Below are 21,025 nucleotides of genomic sequence, written 5' to 3'. Positions count from 1 at the left end.
ACGTGATTCGCCAAAACTAACTTTTTCTCGAATTCTGCGATAAGAAATTCATAAAACCCACCTAGTTTCATTTTTACCGCACAAAAAAAAGTTTTATTTTGTAGGCTAGTGTTATTGATTAATACAACTTTCACCGTGAGGAGGCTGCCACAAGGACAAAATATGTCAACTACACAGTTTATTAACTTCTAAGTTATTGGTGAGTTTGCTAGTTTGCCAGATGGAAATAACAATCACAAGGCTCAGGGATAAATTTGGAATGTGGCAAGATGTATGCTTCTTCAAATGTAATATAGATGATTGTGGAATATGTTTACTGAACGTCGTATTGCGGCGATAGTGATGTCGTGAAGTCGTGTCCGGTTGAGACCGAGAGAATCCCATAGCTGTACAAGAACTTTAGGGATTGTGCCTCAAGCTCCGATCATGAGTCCATGAACAGAGATATTGTCTAGGTGATATTTGTCTTTATAGTAGTTTACGGTTGGCTGGTAAATGAACATCTTCTCAGTAGCCACCTCTTCGGCCTGGCCAATGTGCAACTCGAAGCATATTATGGGATCTAAGATTAGTCCTTGCTTGCTAGCTGGTTGAAAGGCTATCATGTCAATATGCCTATTACTCCTATCAATAGCTAGGCCAGAAACCTCTTTGTGCACCGTGAAACTGTTATCTCTCAGGGAGTTCTGAATCATGTGTCATATTGAATGATGGTGGGAATTTCTCAATACTTCCTCGGAAGGACAGGCACCCAGGACATGGGCAAGAGTTTCGTGCACTCTGTGGCAACACCGACAGAGGGTGTTGTCCAGCGACCTTCCCGGCACAGAGCGAACAGCGCACATATTCACTGTCATCTTGATGGCCTCTCTCCATTCCGCACAGGATAAGCCTCGGTGATCTCTTATCCATTTGTTCCCTGGCATGTATTCCTGGAAGAGCCAAACACCCTTTCCTTTGTGCAGCAGCTCCGCCCATGAGTGAACTTCTCTGTCTCGTAACATATGTCAGACCTTCCTTACATTGAGATGATGGCTGCTTTTGGAGATAACTTGATCATTCATTTCATGCCTAGATCTTGCAAACAAATTATACATTCTTGCTCCAAGTTCCTAGCAGCATTACTGTAGCCATTATTTGCAAGCGTTAATTTATTACAGATGTTAATATGCTGCAGTTTCACTTTCCAAGAGGCGTGAAACAAACCAAGGCCTTCATACTTCCTTTTGGTGTACACCATGTGATCTGGAATGTCTGTTGGTAGTTGTAATATTTCTTTAGTTTCACCCTTTAATATTTTATCCGCATCAGTCAGAAAAGTTTGAGGGATCTTGTTCAGGGGCATAACTTGGAGTGGGTAAATAAGAGTAGATGATATTGAATTACTGAAAATTGAAAATTTCTGGTTGGATTGCAGCAACGGTGAGCTAACAAGGGTCTTAATCTTGTTTCGCCTCTAGTCAAGTACAGCTTGTGGATCCACTTTAAGTTCATTAATGAAGTTCACCCCTAAGTAGCAAATTGTACTTCCATTGCACTGTGATTTAATCTCACAGTCGTCATTTTTGGTGATATTCTCCTCCGTCAGCTGACCTTTCTTGATGGAAAGACAAGCTGATTTTGAAGCGCTGATGTCCAGGCCAAGTTCTTTAAATCTTTCTATGGTGATCCTGGCTAGTTTGGTGGCAGATTAGGTTACAAGTAAATAATCTCATGCTTGTTTTGCATTGAAGATAACAATAAGTAAGATTCTATTAGAATAAAATTTATTGTAGCCACCTATTCAATACAATTCACCGTTCGTGGTGATTAAATTCTAAGTGATTTATATACACTACATAGGTACATGTTTTGCCCTGTTTTAGGGCATCTTCAGCCTATTGTCAATTTTAAGGTCAAGAACCAGGTCTTGTCTGGGTTAAAACATTTGCAACCAATATATACAATATGACCTTATACTAAGAATCTGCCTATTATTTGTAAATAAAAAAGGGGGGGCCTTACAATTATAAGATGTGCAATGCAAAGTAGCAACTCTACTCCATTTTATATGCAATCCAACTTCCCTCGCGCTCTTAATAGTGCATATCTAAACTTCAAGAAAACAGAACTTCAGCTCTCGCTTTCGTCTCGATCTGCCATTTTCACACACAGGAATAATTATATGTTTTCCTCCCTTGGTGCATAATCTACTATTATTCTAAAGTTAGCTGTGTGAGAATATCTATCACTGAATAATCTTACGAATACAGACACTACAAAACAGAATTGCATCAAAACTAGACGTGATACAAAAAAACTGACATCATTTTTTAACTCAGGGCATTGATTTCGATTAAATAAGCCAACATATTTTCTATTTCAGCACAAAATCATATTGGCTAGTGTAATCACTGTAAACTATGAACAATAAAGGTGATAGATTGCAGCCTTGTCTTACTCCTGTAGGTACCCTGAAGTAAGAACTCAATCAACTATCAAATCTCACTGCAACTGAACTGTCACCATAAATACCTTTGATTGCTTTTAATAAACTACCCTTAATCCCACAGTCCCACAGTACAGCTAAAAACATCCTCTCCCTCATTAATCTGTCATATGCTTTCTCTAGATCTATGAACATAAATATAACTGTCTATTCCTCTCGTAACATTTTTCAGTTACCTGGTGCATACTCATTTCAGTGGGCTTGGCAGACTGATATGTAATAGCAACTTCTGGCTCAGTGAGGAAAGCAACGGGAAACCACATCACTCCTCATTTCCCTAGTACGCCTCTTCAGTGATGCCTAGGCCATCTATGACATTTGACGGCGGAGCTGTTGAGGATCCAACCAGCCTTAGGGCTGAAGACTGAACATACGTACATGGTGCATACTGAAAATCTGATCCGTACAGCTCCTCTATAGTCAGAAACCATACTGGTTTTCTTCCAGCTTACTCTCAACCACTGATTGCACCCTCAATTCCAAAATACCAAAAAACACCTTGCTGGTAAACTGACTGATGAAATACCTCGAGAGTTGTTGCAATCCTTCCTGTTCCCTTGCTTATAGATAGGTTCAAATACTGTTTTCGTCCAATCAGAAGGTAACTTACTAACATTCCATGCTAAGCTTATGACTTACTCTATGAAGCAATTTCATCCCTGCCTTCCCATTACATTTCATGATTTCAAGTCCATTTCTGCTGTTTTTTAGCAATGGAGTTTTCAGCAGTTTTTCAGCAGTTACACAATACACAGTTAAAAGGGAGGAAAATAAATCAAATTCCACTGTAACTTAAAACCTAGACACTCAATAAACTTGAGATGTACCGCACCAAACACACGCAAACAAATATCAGGGTGGGCAACTTGACGACTATTATAAGGAACATGGAACGGGACTGGGCAACCTACCTGGGTCACAAACATACAAAGGTTGCATGTTTTCAGAAAAGTGAACGGTGATCTTTGATTCAAGATATTATTTTTAAAATGAACATTACAAGGTAAGTTTCGAACAAAATTCATCTATCCAAACAATCCAATCACATAATTTACGAATACAAGATTAGATGTCGTTTGACAAGAGCTTTGCTATTAGGCCAAGAAGTTAACCAAAAATATCTTAGCGTAATCCAAGTTCTACAATACGATTCTGAAGGTAAGAAGGCACACAAGATACAAATACAATTTAGAATTAAAGTAAACGTGCTTTCTAACACATCTGAGCAATAGAGTGGCGACTAGGGCAAACTTCTATGTGATAACACCAGCGAACATTAAATGTAAATTAAAACGGAACTGAAATCAATCGTGGTTACCCCAAGGTAGCCCATCCTGGGAGCGAGGATATGCCAACGTGCATCAAAACGGCTGGACTGACGAGAGAACCAAAAGCCACGAAATCCTGCCTCGCTGACTTAAAAGGGGAAGTCTGGCCTTGGTGCGATTAACCTGTGGCCAATCAGAGCACAGGAGCTTGCCTATCGCCACCCAGATCCACCAATCATAACTCTTTACCCAGTCGCGATGTTTATACAATATTCCTGAACATAGAGAGATACTAATCGCGAACTTTCCATCTTCCAGAATTAGAAAGGACATGCTTCTAGAATCGACAATCGACAGGGCAAATTCGCGTCACAACCTTTCTGGAGTGTTACAGAGCAATAATTTACAATCTAGAGTAGTTACTTAAGTGGACAAATAAAATATACTACAAGAATATTTTACACCATACAGGTTAGGTATTATTATTTATAAGTTTCATATTCCGTATTGATTGGATTCAATGTAATAGACAAGAAAAATGTTCCACCGATCAATACTATTTATTGTGAATGAATTATTGCACTAGTACCGGTTTCGGCCTCTCTTGGCCATCATCAGCTAGCACACAATATTTACAGTCATTAGACAAAATTACAAAGGTGTTATGTTAGAGCATCCGGATGTCTAATGAAAAATGGAAGTAAAATATATTGCAGTATGTTGCGTTACAATATCTCTGATTAAAGGTGGTGATGGTTATAATAAACTAAAACCTATTAAGTGTGCATGGACATGAGTACATAAACATATTAAAATATATAGTTCACATCATAAGACACTAAAAAATATAGCACATTAAACACATTAAAACATAGTATATTTTAAAAACGTCTATTAAAATTTGAGTTCATGTTGCGTAGCATTCATTCTTCAATCCTCTTGTAGTTCTTGTGTTGATTAAGTTGTATTAGGTGATCATCGAGAATGTTCTATGGCTGATATACTTTGTATTGGTATGTTATAAGAACTCTTGTCATTAAAATTTGAAAATAAAGAACGACTATCTCAAATTAGTAAACACACGTCATAACAAACCGGCGAATCACAAACCTAACCCCGCCCCTACCTCCACAATAGCCACGCCTCCTTCCCCTCCACCTACATCCCTCCACACAGCTAACATGAGCCCCAGACGTACTCGTAGCAGAACACAACAAGTCTCCAAACATATCGGTACACAACCTCCACAGCAACAACTCTTTTCATTTCATACATACACCAGGCATTCCTTCATACGCACGCTATACTCATATTAGCTTTTCTTTACAGATAACAACCATATAACATGCATAGACGAGAGAGGTGTCACCACCAACTGCTCTAAAATCATACCTTGTCTCGCTGTATATATAAATCTTACTGGACTACATCAACAGTTGAATTGCACAGTACTCAATGTTTCAAATTTTAATGACAAGAGTTCTTATAACATACCAATACAAAGTATATCAGCCATAGAACATTCTCGATGATCACCTAATACAACTTAATCAACACAAGAATTACAAGAGGATTGAAGAATGAATGCTACGCAACATGAACTCAAATTTTAATAGACGTTTTTAAAATATACTATGTTTTAATGTGTTTAATGTGCTATATTTTTTAGTGTCTTATGATGTGGCCTATATATTTTAATATGTTTATGTACTCATGTCCATGCACACTTAATAGGTTTTAGTTTATTATAACCATCACCACCTTTAATCAGAGATATTTTAACGCAACATACTGCAATATATTTTACTTCCATTTTTCATTAGACATCCGAATGCTCTAACGTAACACCTTTGTAATTTTGTCAAATGACTGTAAATATTGTGTGCTAGCTGATGATGGCCAAGAGAGGCCAAAACCGGTACTAGTGCAATAATTCATTCACAATAAATAGTATTGATTAGTGGAACATTTTTCTTGTCTATTATATACAGGTTAGGTAGCTAAATGGAATACGAATAAAATATTCTACCACAACATTCCATATCATACAGTGAATATTCCTTAAAGACGATTTACAAACAATATATTCTACAACATTCCAAATCAAACAGTAAATATTTCTTAAAAATGGACTCCGCATAGGTCTCATTCATATATCATCTATTTAACTTCCTCACATGTAATTTCACCAACATCATTATTCTCCTCCCCATGAGCTCGGTTATTCACAATGTCAACAGAAAGAGTTCCTTTTATGTTGAGATTATTTTCAAAATATTCCCTCTGCCTGTCCAGTGATTTCCTGGGATCCACTACGAGTTCACCTGATTTACCCACAACACTACTCATTTCCTTTTTCCCTGCCTTTCTAAGATTCTTCATTACTGTCCAGAAAGGGTTTCATGCCACTTGACCTAGCCTTTCCAGGTTATCACCGAAATCTTCCCATCACTACTTCTTGGGTTCAAAAATTATATGTTTTGCTCTGTTTCTTTGATTTATATACAATTCCTTATCTGCATCAGTCCTTGTGTGTTTTCAAGCAGCCCTCTCTTCATCATTCCATCAAGGTGTTTGCGTTTTCCCATCACTACACACAGTTGTTTGCAGGCATTTCCTTGCTGTTTCTATTATAGTATCCCTGTATACCACACATCTTTCTATATAATGAACCTGTTTACTGTCTACTGTTTGGGACTTTTCACTAATGATATCCATGTACATCTAATTCCCTTGTCCTGGAGGTTTTTCTACCCTGATTCATCTGCCAAAAGACTTCACTTTCTCTATCCAAGGCCTTGTGATACTGTAGTTCACTACAGTTCAGAGAGTGGCCTGTATCATTGAAAATCCCTGGAATACCCACACACTTTGAACATATTTTCATAATTCTTAGTTGGTTATGATATAGTCTATTATGGAGCCAGTTCTCTTATCTTCCCATGTGTAGTGGTGAATACTCTCATTCTTGAAGAATGTTTCTGTAACATGAAAAATCTTGTTTCTTTTTTAGTGTTTTAAACAATTCAAGTACTCACACAACATTACATGCAGTGGCACTTTCAAGTACTTTACCAGCTAGAGCCTTTCAAATATCACATTTCTACTGCACAGTTACTTTTTTGACACTGTTTTACAATCAACTGGCCAAAAACCAGTAGATGTTACATACAATATTTACATGACACTATTCCATATTTCCAAAGCCAACTTAAGTGGCCAAATTCTTCTTGGTTTTGCAATTTCCAGTCTGAGCCAGTCCCGTATTATAGAGGATGTACTGTATGCCCGTCTCTTACCCGCAGGCCCCGGGTTCAACTCATTGCTAGTCAATGGATTTTAATTCTGGACTGAGAGTTTGAATGGGGGTTCACTCAGCCTCATGAGACCAACTGAGGAGTTGTCTGATACAAGAGGCAGAAAACACGGTCTTTAAAGCCAAGTGATACAGTTAAGGATGCCATCACACTGATCACAAGGCACTTCAGTATTCACGGCCCTGAACAGACTGTTGCATCACAGGTTATTCCATTTATTTTGAGTAGTGTAGTTGGCCAAATCAAGTTGTGGCTAAAACAGAAATCACACTAAATACCACAGAAAAGGTGATATAATATGACTGCTGTCCTGCCCCATGAAAGTGTAAGCACTTTCGCCTATCACAATTGGCATATAAACAGGTGATTGTTATTATGAACTATTATGGTTAGTGATACATTACCTGCATGCTATAGCACCAAACAGTCCCTCGCAGACTATCTCATCTACATACTTGACATATGCTTGCCATTTCCTTTCCAGCTCTTCCTTATGCTGGATTTCACGTAACCGCTCCTAGAATACATAAGGATGAACAAAGACTGTGCAGTAATCTAAATAATGACTGACAACCAAAAACTAACTGAATTTTACATAAGGAAAAACTTCAAGATCATAGCCATTATCAAAATTGGAAGGAAAAGAAACAGTCAAACTGTATGATGGTGTTGAAGTAGGACAAAGGAGTGATGATCAAAGTAGAATAATGACTAGATGATGTTCAACTGATGAAGTTGAACAACAGGTATAATCATTATTTCATGCTACTTCCAACATACTGTACATTAGGTGTTTGAGGAAACTGGAAGAAAATTAATACTTTCTATCAAAATGTATTATATGGCATGCTGGGCTAAGTGGCTCAGATGAGGGGAGTACTGACTTTCTGAGTCCAAGTTGACAGGTTCAGTCCCAGCTCAGTCCAGTAAGTAGTATTTGAAAATGCTTCGTATATGCCATTCTCACGTAGGTAGTTTGCCAGTGCATAGAGGAACTATAGGAGAAAATGTTGGTATCTCAGTGTCTCAGGAAAAAATCATGAATGTAGTTTGTGGGAAACAAAACCAAAAACATTATTATTATCATTATTATTATTATTATTATTATTATTATTATTATTATTATTATTATTATGTGTGTGTGTGTGTGTGTGAATGAATGAATACTGATCTGCATTTAGGGCAGTCGCCCAGGTAGCAGATTCCCTATCTGTTGCTTTCCTAGCCATTTTCTAAATTATTTCAAAGTAATTGGAAATTTATTGAACGTCTCCCTTGGTAAGTTATTCCAATCCCTAACTCCCCTTCCTATAAATGAATATTTGCCCCAGTTTGTCCTCTTGAATTCCAACTTTATCTTCATATTGTGATCTTTCCTACTTTTATAAACGCCACTCAAACTTATTCGTCTACTAATGTCATTCCATGCCATCTCTCCGCTGACGGCTCGGAACATACCACTTAGTTGAGCAGCTCTTCTTCTTTCTCTCAATTCTTCCCAACCTGAACTTTGCAACATTTTCGTAATGCTACTCTTTTGTCGGAAATCACCCAGAACAAATCGAGCTGCTTTTCTTTGGATTTTTTCCAGTTCTTGAATCAGGTAATCCTGGTGAGGGTCCCGACACTGGAACCATACTCTAGTTGGGGTCTTACCAGAGACTTATATTCCCTCTCCTTTACATCCTTACTACAACCCCTAAACACCCTCATAACCATGTTCAGAGATCTGTACCCTTTATTTACAATCCCATTTATGTGATTACCCCAATGAAGATCTTTCCATGTATTAACACCCAGATACGTGACCCCCAAAAGGAACTTTCACCCCATCAACGCAGTAATTAAAACTGAGAGGACAATTTCCTATTTCTGAAAATCACAACCTGACTTTTAACCCCGTTTATCAACATACCATTGCCTGCTGTCCATCTCACAACATTTTCGAGGTCACGTTGCAGTTGCTCACAATCTTGTAATTTATCACTCTATAGAGAATAACATCATCCACAAAAAGCCTTACCTCTGATTCCACTCCTTTACATATATCATTTATATATATAAGAAAACATAAAGGTCCGATAATACTGCCTTGAGGAATTACCCTCTTAATTATTACAGGGTCAGATAAAGCTTCACCTACTCTAATTATCTGAGATCTATTTTCTAGAAATATAGCAACACATTCAGTCACTCTTTTGTCTAGTCCAATTGCACTCATTTTTGCCAGTAGTCTCCCATGATCCACCCTATCAAATGCTTTAGACAGGTCAATCGCGATACAGTCCATTTGACCTCCAGAATCCAAGCTATCTGCTGTATCTTGCTGGAATCCTACAAGTTGAGCTTCAGTGGAATAACCTTTCCTAAAACCAAACTGCCTTCTATCGAACCAGTTATAATTTCACAAACATGTCTAATATAATCAGAGAGAATGCTTACATACAATGCATGTCAAACTTACTGGCCTGTAATTTTCAGTTTTATGTCTATCACCCTTTCCTTTATACACAGGGGCTACAATAGCAACTCTCCATTCATCTGGTATAGCTCCTCCGACCAAACAACAATCAAATAAGTACTTCAGATATGGTACTATATCCCAACCCATTGTCTTTAGTATATCCCCAGAAATCTGATCAATTTCAGCCGCTTTCCTAGTTTTCAACTTTTGTATCTTATTGCAAATGTCATTGTTATCATATGTAAATTTTATTACTTCTTTGGCCTTAGTCTCCTCCTCTATCTCGATATTATCCTTGTAACCAACAATCTTTACATACTGCTGACTGAATTCTTCTGCCTTTTGAAGATCCTCACATACACACTCCCCCTGTTCACTAATTATTCCTGGAATGTCCTTCTTGGAACCTGTTTCTGCCTTGAAATACCTATACATACCCTTCCATTTTTCACTAAAATTTGTATGACTGCCAATTATGCTTGCCATCATGTTATCCTTAGCTGCCTTCTTTGCTAGATTCAATTTTCTAGTAAGTTCCTTCAATTTCTCCTTACTTCCACAGCCATTTATAACTCTATTTCTTTCCAGTCTGCACCTCCTTCTTAGTCTCTTTATTTCTCTGTTATAATAAGGTGGGTCTTTACCATTCCTTACCTCCCTTAAAGGTACAAACCTGTTTTCGCATTCCTCAACAATTTCTTTAAACCCATCCCAGAGTCTGTTTACATTTTTATTTACCGTTTTCCACCGATCATAGTTACTTTTTAGAAACTGCCTCATGCCTGCTTTATCAGCCATATGGTACTGCCTAATAGTCCTACTTTTAAGACCTTCCTTTCTATCACATTTATTTTTAACTACGAAAAAAACAGCTCCATGATCACTAATACCATCTATTACTTCAGTTTCCCTATAGAGCTCATCTGGTTTTATCAGCACCACATCCAGGATATTTTTCCCTCTGGTTGGTTCCGTCACTTTCTGAATCAGCTGTCCTTCCCATATTAACTTATTTGCCATTTGTTGGTCATGCTTCCTGTCGTTTGCATTTCCTTCCCAATTTACATCTGGCAAATTCAGATCTCCCGCTACAATCACATTTCTTTCCATGTCGTTTCCCACATAGCTGACTATCCTATCAAATAGTTCCGAATCTGCGTCAGTACTACCCTTTCCCGATCTGTACACTCCAAATATATCAAGTTGCCTATTGTCTTTAGAAATTAGCCTTACACCTAGAATTTCATGTGTCTCATCTTTAACTTTTTCATAGCTTACAAATTCTTCTTTCACCAGAACGAACACTCCTCCTACCACCATTCCTATCCTATCTCTACGATACACACTGCAGTGGGGTGAGAAAATTTCTGCATCCATTATATCATTTCTCAGCCATGATTCAACTCCTATTACAACACGTGGTAAGTATATATCTGTTAAATTACTGAATTCTATTCCTTTCTTTACAATACTTGTACAGTTCAACACTAACATTTTTGTGTCATCCCTACTTGATTTCCAGTTCCCTGTTCCCTTATCACCGCTCCCTAGACCATCCCGTTTCCGTGTGTCCAACCCTTGTCCTCTTTCTCAACAGGGTCAAGTATGAAATGAGGTGAACCTTTGTATCAAATTGTTACGACCAGATGCCTTTCCCAATATCAACCTCATCAGAGGATTTAATGAAATGAATGATATGGCATCTCACAGCACATATCCTACAGCTGATGAATAACACCAAAGGGTTTGCTCAAGGCTTAATGCCTCCATCCAATGAACAAATCACCATAAACAGCATCTTATGCCCTCAGTCCATACATTTTAATATTCATAATATAATACAAGGGTTGCGGCAAAAATCATTGCAACCATTTTCTTTCTTGCAGACATCAGCTCAGATGGAAAATGCAACATATACAAATGAAAGGACGAGGTGGGAACTACATGTGTGGACATTGAAGAATACGCAAACATTGTGCCTCACATATTTATTACGGTAGTGTACAACAATACTGGTTTCATGGTGTAAAATAATTACAGCCAAGCAAACCTCCCACATTACAACACAGCACATCACATCACAGCACATCACATCACATACACAGTCGACATGACAAAACTGGATCTAAAGGCCCCCAAAATAAGTCCCCTGCAATATTGACCACAGGCTGCCAACAATGTACGAGGCACTGAATACCATCTGCGTTGCCATTTGCTGCACCATGTGTGATCGCGTCATCTACTGTTGAACAGCACTGGCAATATGCCTACCACATAGTGGTTCTTTACCTTTCAAATGAGATCAAAGTCACGGAGCGAAACTTCAGGAGAGTACGGCAGGTGCTCCAATTCTTCCCATCCCCAGCGTTGCAGTTGCTACCGCACACACTCTGCTTTATGTGGTTTTGTGTTGTCGTGCAGCATGATTGCGCTGTCCACAAGATCCATATGTTTCTCCCCAATGCTACGTCGTACCTGTTGCACCAAGATGTGCCTGTAGTACTCTCCCCTCACTGCTCTGCCATGTGGAACAAAGTGGCACACTATGACACACGTGACGTTATATGCGACGATCACCATTAATTTCAAGGGGGAAGGATTTTGACAAAATTTTTCTACCGCCTTGGTGATCCAGCATGTCACCACTCCGAGGACTGACATTTGAGTTCCAGTTCATATGCCCTGGCCCAAACCTCATCGATGGTGATTATTCATGATACACCATCCTGTTGCCAGTGTGCTAGGTGATCGGAGCATGTTTCATATCACATCTACCATTGAACTTCCGTCAGTGCATGAATGCGATTTTACACAGTTGCAACTCTGTCCACAATATCCTGTAGAAGGTGCATTTCTTGATGCCAGTTGCCCTCTGTAACTCCAACAGCATCCATCATCTGTCTTCCTCCAGGAGCTGCTCGATGATGGCACGTGCCACGTCGGTGGGCACACTGACAGGTCGTCCTGAGTGTTGCTGATCACCGGTTGCCACATGTCCTTCCTGAAAATTTCCTACCCACCATTCTACTGTATGGTACTGTACGGTATGGGCATTATTCTCAAGGGCTTCCACCAATTCAGTGTGAAATTCTCTCACATTTCTCCCCCGGAGAATGGCTATTTTGATGTATGCACACTGTTCAATATAGGTTACTCACACGACATTCACCACATAACTGATTTCACAGTGTTCTCTGTGCTACTACCAGCAATCAGAGAGCCATCTGTTGTTGTGAATACACACTATGCCTACATAGCTTTCAAAAGACAAATACCAGTTTGTAATCCGCTTACATATCTGCAAGAAAAAATAATTGCAATGACTATTTCCCCAACCCTTGTATACGTTGTTCACAACAATATTGGCAGTACATTGGAGATAATAAACAATCATATTTAAATGGGGCAATAATATTACTGTATTTATATAAACTTTTTGTAAAAAAGACCTAAAAACAAGACTTTTAAATAGTAATTATTTTTTAATACTCCTTAACTCAGTTGTCACAGAGGTTATGTTTCTGTACAGGAGTACTACAAGGCGTTTCTTCAAATCTGGAAGTCAAAAATTCATAAAACACCATAACAAGATGCAGAGGAATGGAATTAGTATAAATTACTAAGATGACAGTATCATTTAAAATATGGCAGTCAAACAAGAATGTAGGAACCATGACATAATGATAAAACATAGTCCCTGGGGCAGAAGTGAAATGAGGATAAATAGGAACAAATCATGATTGTGGCACTCACCTCAGATGATATCTCTGGCACTGGCTCAGGTTCTGGTTCTGGAGGTGCTGCTTTCTCTTTTCCTCTACCTCGCCCTTGTCCTCTCCCACGGCCCCTGCCACGTCCACGCCCTGGTGGCTCAGGCTCAGCTTCGTACTTCTCTGGCTCCTCAGCTACTCCTCCTCTTCCTCGTCCTCGTCCTCGCCCCTGGCCTCTTCCTCTACCCCTTTCTGCAGGTGCTTTCTCCACTTCCTTTTCCTTCTCTTTCCCTTTTTCCTTTTCTTTGCCCTTTTCCTTTCCTTTGTCCTTTTCCTTTTCTTTTCCTTTCTCTTTTACCTTCTCCTTTTCTGTTGGAGGAGGGGAATCCTCATCAGGATGTTCTTTGTGCTCTCGTTCTTCTCCTGCCGCCATCAGAGATTCCTTTGGCCGCATATCCGGATGAGATGGCTCACCCTTTACCTTACCTGCCTCCACCTCCTCTGGTCCAGCATGCTCTTCCCCTGGAAATAGTTCCTCCTCTAGTGCTTTCTTCTCAGCTTCAATTTCTGCCTCTCTCTCCTCCTCCTCCTCCTCAAGTTCAGCTTGCAATTCTTCTTCTTCTTCTTCTTCTTCACCTCCACTGGCTTCAGCTTCAGCAACAACTTCACCACCTTCTGTCTCTTCTTCTGGCTTTTTTTCACCACCTTCCTCTTCACCTTCAGGTTCTACTTCTGACTCAAGTGGCAAAATGTTGAAAAACAGTTTGAAATTTTGTTGCATAATCTCATGGATTTCTATTCCGGTATTTATCACTTCTGTATACCTGAAAGCATCAAACAAGAAGTTGGAGACATCTGTACCAGTGAATTTCATATTCCTTATTTGTACTAAATTGCAGCTCACTGTTATCTTGGTCAAAATAATAAAAGTGTACTGCTAATGTAAGAAGATGGATATGTCACAGTGGTGGGAAGGACTGACTGGAAGTGCCACTCTAACATGATGTCACTGGAATTCATTTCTAGTACTGATAAAGACCAGACAAGTAACAAACTAATAAACTTCTACAGCTAAGTAGGTTTGTGTAATTTTGCAGGCTACTGGGTAAACTAGGAGCAGAGAATAAAATGCAATACTGGTTGCTCCCCCTCTTATAGCTTGGGGTTTTTCTTATTGTATAAGTCTGTAAAGCAGGTTATTGGAATATAATGGTAATGTAAATAAAGTCTAATATGTGACCAGGATTTTTGTTTTAAAAATTAAATTAATTTTTATAATGAAAAATAAAACAAAACAAAAACAAAAGTATTGAAAATTATTTCACTCAATGTTATGTTTTAGTATTTTGTCCTTTATCATCATGGTCATCATCATAATCATCATCATCATCATCATCATCATCATCATCATCATCATCATCATCATCATCATCATCATCACAGGCACTCACTCACCGGTGAGAATAATAATGTCTTCTGAGTGCATCAATGTTCCTGATTATGGGTTCTTGGAGAGCTAAAAAAAAAAAAAAAACATTCAAGAATCACAAGTCCTGCCACAGTGCTTCCACATCAAGTCTATCAAAGCTCCTCACTTTTGTAGAGCCTGGCAGTTATTTCTTCTTTGATTTTCTCGTTCTCTTCTACAGTCTCTCTGAATGGACTTGAGCCTTCATATCTTTCATTGAAGAAACATACCACATAATATAAAGATTAAGGGGTACTTATTGCATCTTGGGTTTGTCTTTGTGATAAAAAAATATAAATATAAAATATTCATGAGGTAACAAAATTTTGGTTTATTTCAGATGGTGTGGAATAGTAAAAACAAAGGAACTTGTAGTAAGTGTAAAGAAGATAAAAGTGTAATTAAAAGATTCTTAAATGTCAGAATAGCTTTCTACATATTTTTAAGTTCCTTTCAAAACTCTCAGAAGGAAGGTAGTGTATACAGTACAATCTCTATAATCTGGTCATTTATGTGACCATTGTTGAACGGCACTGTAGAGAGATCGGTGAAGCCGCAGAAGTCCTTGTCATGTGATGTTGTTTAATTTTGGTATTGTCATAATTTTGGGTGAACAAAAGAAACATTTAAAGACTGAAGAATTTATGTGAATTAGAAAAAGTTTATTTGAAGAACGTACTGAAAGTTGTTTTTTATTATTGTATGAAGAAGAAGAATTACTGAACTAAATTGTATTATCCTCTTATATTCCATACATAAAGAATTATAAATTTGAAATGTGTTTGAAAAATTTAAAAGGGTCTTTATTTTTAAGGCAACCTGTGCAGCACGTGTAAATTTTCGATTGTGAAATTGCTCCAGTTACTATAGACTATATAAACAATTTGGACATATGTATATAGTGTAGATCTTATAACAATAGACGCTGCATCTCTAGCCATACGCTAAATAAATAAATGTGAACTTGCTACATGTTTTGCAATCAAACTCTCTCGAACTTCCCCTGCGGAAATCGGATAAGTTGGGATTGGTCGGGATAACGACCTTTCCCATTGGTGAAAATGTAAAACTAGAAGAATTCGGTGTTCTTATGGCTATTTGTAATCGTACGATTTCCGGCTTTTGGATCCTTGTGTGAGCAATGCTTACTGTCCGCATCTTTGAATTCGGATCACTGTAGCAGGTGGACGCATCTTGCGTCCGTCCCGCCTTGGGTCCCCGGTCTCTCATGGTAAGCTCTATGTTATCGTCTTGTAATTAATTTATACTCATTCTTGTGTTTCGGTCTTTTCCTGCTTAACTTAACTTCTGTGATTATGTAGAGTTTACTTTGTATGCCAGAGTTTCCTCTAGATTTCCACATTTACCAATATTGAGCATCAGTATGACTTAGCTGTTAAGCTAGTCCGCAACGTGTTGTTTTGGGTGGCAAACCTTTTTTTTTCTCGGCTCAGTATTTTAAAATTAAAAGTAAATGTAAAACTCTTTCTTGAATAATTTATTGTAATTTTCTTTCTTTCAAGGATGCCTCCATTCAATCTGTGAACTTCTTTTGTAAGTCTATTTAAATATATTTTGTTTTAGTGTGTTAAGTAGCAGCTATACACTATAAATTGAGGATAGTTATGTCCACCTTTTCAATACAAAAACAATGTGAGGTCATTAGCACATCACATATTTATTACCTTTCAAACATTGGGACCGGTTTCGGCATTATTTGTATGCCATCATCAGCCATAGGAAACTTAGTGACAAGGCCTAAGTACAATATTAACATAACTTACAACATACATATATATATATAAAAATGAACATATTCTTACAATGACTATTAAAATTTTTTGTTGTACACCATAAAACCTTAGATTAAGATTGGTAGCATATTTTATGCGACATATTATGACTTTATGCAATTATTTGACTAAAGTTAAAGCTTTTTGTCAGTTTTTCTAAATATTACAAAGTGTTAAAAGAGCATCCAGATAACAATTTTCAATCTTTAAAAACTTTTATAACTACTAGGCGTTAAAGATAATAGTGCATATGTTTGGTCGATAGTACTAAATTGACATGCATTAAAATGAAATCGCCTACTGTCAGATGGGAAACAGTGACCTATTTGTACTAGGTATGGAGATAAGTTACATTATAAGTCTGTAGTAATTCTATAACTTGCGTTAATATAGTTTGGTTATTTAATAACAAGTCGAATAAAATGATAAATTCGGCTGATATTTTAAACATTAATTGTCCATTGTAGAGGTCCCTTTTTCAGTGAAGATATATAGTGAGCAAAGCAGTTCCTCTTAGAATCGATTGCAGGTTCACTCTATTTTAGGTGGATTTTGGATTGAATAAATTTCTTATTTCATAATGTAATGTCGTTGAGCAATGTTCGTAATGTAATATTCCGTCATTTATGCTAATGTTCATAAAATGTAGATCGACTTGATAGAAGTGGACTGGTGAACCAAATTTTCTTGGACTATTACATTCAAGGTCTTTGAGGTCTTGGTCCAGCTACACCATCAGCTGCACAAATGCAAATTATATGCAAATTTTAGATAGAACTACTATTTCCAGACATATTTGGAAGTTTGTGAAATATCTAATAATTATCATACAAAAGAAAAGAAATTACATTTTTTATCATTTCTATTATGCATAGTTTTTCGATACAGCCACTGTATACAAATAAAATAATGTATAGCTTAATACATAACCCAGCTATCCTTCAACATAAATATAAAGTTTTGAGTACTTTAGCTAAGCCATTTTCCTGTGATTTAACAAAGAAAAAAAAAAAAGACAAAATTTGAACTGAACTAATTTTTGACTTTTGTGTGCTTTACTGAGACAAAAATGAGGCATGACTAAAAAAATTTTAAGTGTACACCCAAAATGATACATTTATTTATAGATATTATCACATTAAACTGTAAACATCTCTATCTGACAATGTATATACATTCTCTTACAGCATCTAGCAAGGAGACCTTGCCAATGTGTCCCCACCAATTCGATCTATTTTTTATGTATGGGCAGGCCATGATGAAAGCCTTTTCAAATTGCAAGGCGCAACTCCAACACAATTCAGAGAAAATGGAATTTAAATATTTCGAGAGTGCTTCTCAAGACCAGCAAGCAACACTTTCCCACAATGAATGTACAGCACAATGAGCAAACTCTATGCTTCACAAGCTTGTAATTCTCTCACCTCTGTGGTGTCTTTGTTTGTTACTCTTCTTTTGCAAAGGACGAATTGAGGACTCCTTGAAAATGAAAAAAATATGGTCTTTCTTCTGTGTGGTACGAGCTATATAAATTACCCCTGGTTCATGTAACAGTCTATAGTCACAACACAATGAATTGTACTGTACTGTAAATGACAGACAACAAATATATAAATGAAGACGTGTGAAAAATATTACTATATGAATGTTTTGGTCACACACCTTTACCCAAACATAAAATGGAAACAGTCCAAATGCTGGGTATTCCATTGAAAAACCAAACACATAATCATCAGGTATAACTGTACCTACGTAGTTTTTGAAACACCGTGTAATTATAAAGTATTCATATTCTTAATACACAATAATTGATTTCTTGCAGAGATTTAGATGACAAAATACATATTAGACAACCAATATGGTTATACACATATAACTGTGCATATCTTTAATGCATTTGTAATGCAAATAACAAACTGAATGTTAAGACAAACCCACAAAAATACTACAGAGCCAACATTTGATCCATGAATCATGAGCTTGTGAAACGGAGAGCTTGCTCATTGTGTTGAGTGTTCATTGTGGGAAAGTGCTGCATATTAGTCTCAAAATTTTCAAATTACATTTACGCAGAAGTGGATGGAACTGTAATTTGAACAAGTAAAAGTTCCTGCAATGGGCTGTATGTGTATAGAAAATGGATCAAAATCAGTGGGGACATGTTGGAAAGGTCTCCTTGTAACTAAAAATTATTTAACAGGTTCAAAACTCAGTAACATTTAGTTCTTAAAATTTTGAAGGTGAACTAACTTTAATACTTCAACTTTTAACAGAATGGTGTGCAGCTGGACAAAATTGTGGTGGTGGTGACTATTAATGTTTTCAGAGAAAGTACAATTGAGTAATCCTCCCTAGACCTTGCAAACCCAATACCATCAGGGTCAGAAGAAAACAAGAGTTACTAAGGAAGGTCATACAGACAAGATAAAAGCAAGGAGACTGTCACAAGTAGTGGAAGCAATGTCACATTCAGCTATAGGCCCTGTGGTGCTGATGGTGATTAATGTTTTGAGGAAGTACAGCTAGGCAACCATCCACAATGTAACATTAATCAGAGAGAAAAAATGGAAGGGATCCGACACTTCGAAAAATTAAGGTATCGGCAAAAGAAAGACAAGGGCCTTAAAGGGCATGAAAATGAAAGACTCTGTAGGCCACAAGTGCTCTAATGCCATCGGGGTTGGAGAAGAACAAAAGTGACCAAGGGAGGTCAGATAGGATAGATGAAAGTGAGGAGCCTGACACAAGCCCCTATGGTTGTCAACCTATGCTTCCAATTTGAAAGCCCCTGAAGGTAAACTCCTTTCAGTTGTCTTTTACTACTGGTAGGGGATACCGTGGATGTATTTTACTGACCCCAATCATAGGGGGAAGAGAGAACAAGCAGGGGATACCACCGATGTATTTTACTGCCACCATTCAGAGAGAGGGAGAAACTGGGGGTAGGTCTTTTTTTTTTTTAACAAGAACCTCTTGGGGTTGAGAGGTGGCATCCTTCACAACTGTCAGGAGACTTCCTTTTGTTGGCACGGAGAGAATCTTGAAGAAAATATGTAGGTTAACAAGAGCAATTTCTTTGTATTCTATCTAACATGATCATGACTATGCTGTAATAGATAAAGAATCCACAAAAAGAAAAACATTACCTCTTCTGAGTACGATCAAAACGATCCTCCAGATAAAGAAGATTCTCCTTCTTGCGATCCTTTCGTTCAAACAACGGGTTTGAACTCCATGGAAGCATCATCTCTGTTATGCGTTGTATATTCTCCTGAGCTTTGAGAACTCTTGTCTGAAGATTTTTCACCAGATCACGTAGTTTCTCGATGTATGTCCAACCATCTGCATCAGCACACAAATCAGTTGTTAGTCTTGGATTGTAAGACACTTCAAAGCATAAAAATATGAAGTTACAAAGAGCAAATATTAATAACGTTCAATTCTCTTGCATTTATGTCCTGTAAAAGAAAGAAACTGTAGGGAAACTTTGTTTCGCTAAGACTTTGTTCCACTTCCTCAGAAGTGAACCACGACCAGTCACTTTCTCTTATCGACACAACGTAAACCCCAAAAGAATATTATCTCTGTAATTCACATACAGAGAGATAGAATCATTAAGAGGAACACATGATAGGATTAACACTATGACAAGTCAGAGGGAGTAACAGAAAGAGGAGACAAGGTTAAACATAAAAACACAAAAGGACAAGGACAATCTCCATACAAATCAAACCCAAACCCCATTGCACTACATTAGCATGCAAATTAATCTGAAGAAGATACAGAAGTGAAAGGAAAATATCTAACAGTTGTACGCCCCTCAGCAGGGTTGTAGTGAAGAAGAAAAGATGAACAGTACAAATAAGGAGAATTTATTGCTAATGGGTGACTCTAATGCCCAGGTAGGAGCAGATACAAGTACACTGGTGGGCAAAAAAGGTGGATCACGGATCACTTTGTAAAAATGAAATAGTAATTGTTAAATACCAATTATTAGAGAGAATTGTTCCATTTGTTACATTGTTACATTAAAGCAGTTTCTAATGTGTATTCTGCAGTTTTGAAGAAGAATGTATAGAGATGATGTATAGCGATCAGAAATAAACTTATGGAGCTGCTTTCCACTACCAAGTGCTAGGCACTCTATTTTTTCGGCATCGACTAGCAATAAAACCTTTTATATTTCACAATACTGTGACAAAAGCTACTGATGGATTATTAGTGTGTGACATAATATCTGTCCAAAAAAAAAAACATTTTCCTCCAGTTTCTCTTTCACATTTGACAAGTTAAGATGCCTTTTAGGCCAGAGGACATTGCAAGAGCAGTGGCGTTGGTGGATGATGGACACAGCATTTGTTACACAGCTAATGTCATTGGTGCATCATATGGAAGCATCCAATGTGTTCTAAGACAACTACCACAGACAACCTGGATCAGGTCTTCAGAGGTCTACATCTGCTAGGGATGATGAGTTTCTAGTCATCCGAGTCTTGAGAAAACACCACAGTACTGCC

At 37.6% G+C, this 21,025-nt stretch overlaps 1 protein-coding gene across 1 annotated transcript in view; it reads right to left on the bottom strand.

The window, feature by feature from the left end:
* The window catches only part of LOC136875368 (dynein beta chain, ciliary), a 782,313-nt gene that overhangs the window by 529,649 nt on the left and 231,639 nt on the right, over positions 1-21,025 (bottom strand). The window contains exons 15-17 of the mRNA XM_067148948.2: positions 19,655-19,850; positions 13,291-14,071; positions 7,478-7,590 (exon numbers count right to left, since the gene is read on the bottom strand). Of these exons, the coding sequence (XP_067005049.2) occupies positions 7,478-7,590; positions 13,291-14,071; positions 19,655-19,850 (1,090 nt within the window). The remainder of the gene's footprint in view (positions 1-7,477; positions 7,591-13,290; positions 14,072-19,654; positions 19,851-21,025) is intronic.

This window comes from Anabrus simplex, chromosome 1 (assembly GCF_040414725.1).
Source record: "Anabrus simplex isolate iqAnaSimp1 chromosome 1, ASM4041472v1, whole genome shotgun sequence".
Lineage (NCBI taxonomy): Eukaryota > Metazoa > Arthropoda > Insecta > Orthoptera > Tettigoniidae > Anabrus > Anabrus simplex.
Note: the sequence above shows the minus strand (reverse complement) of the source record. Positions and strands in the feature narration are given on the sequence as shown.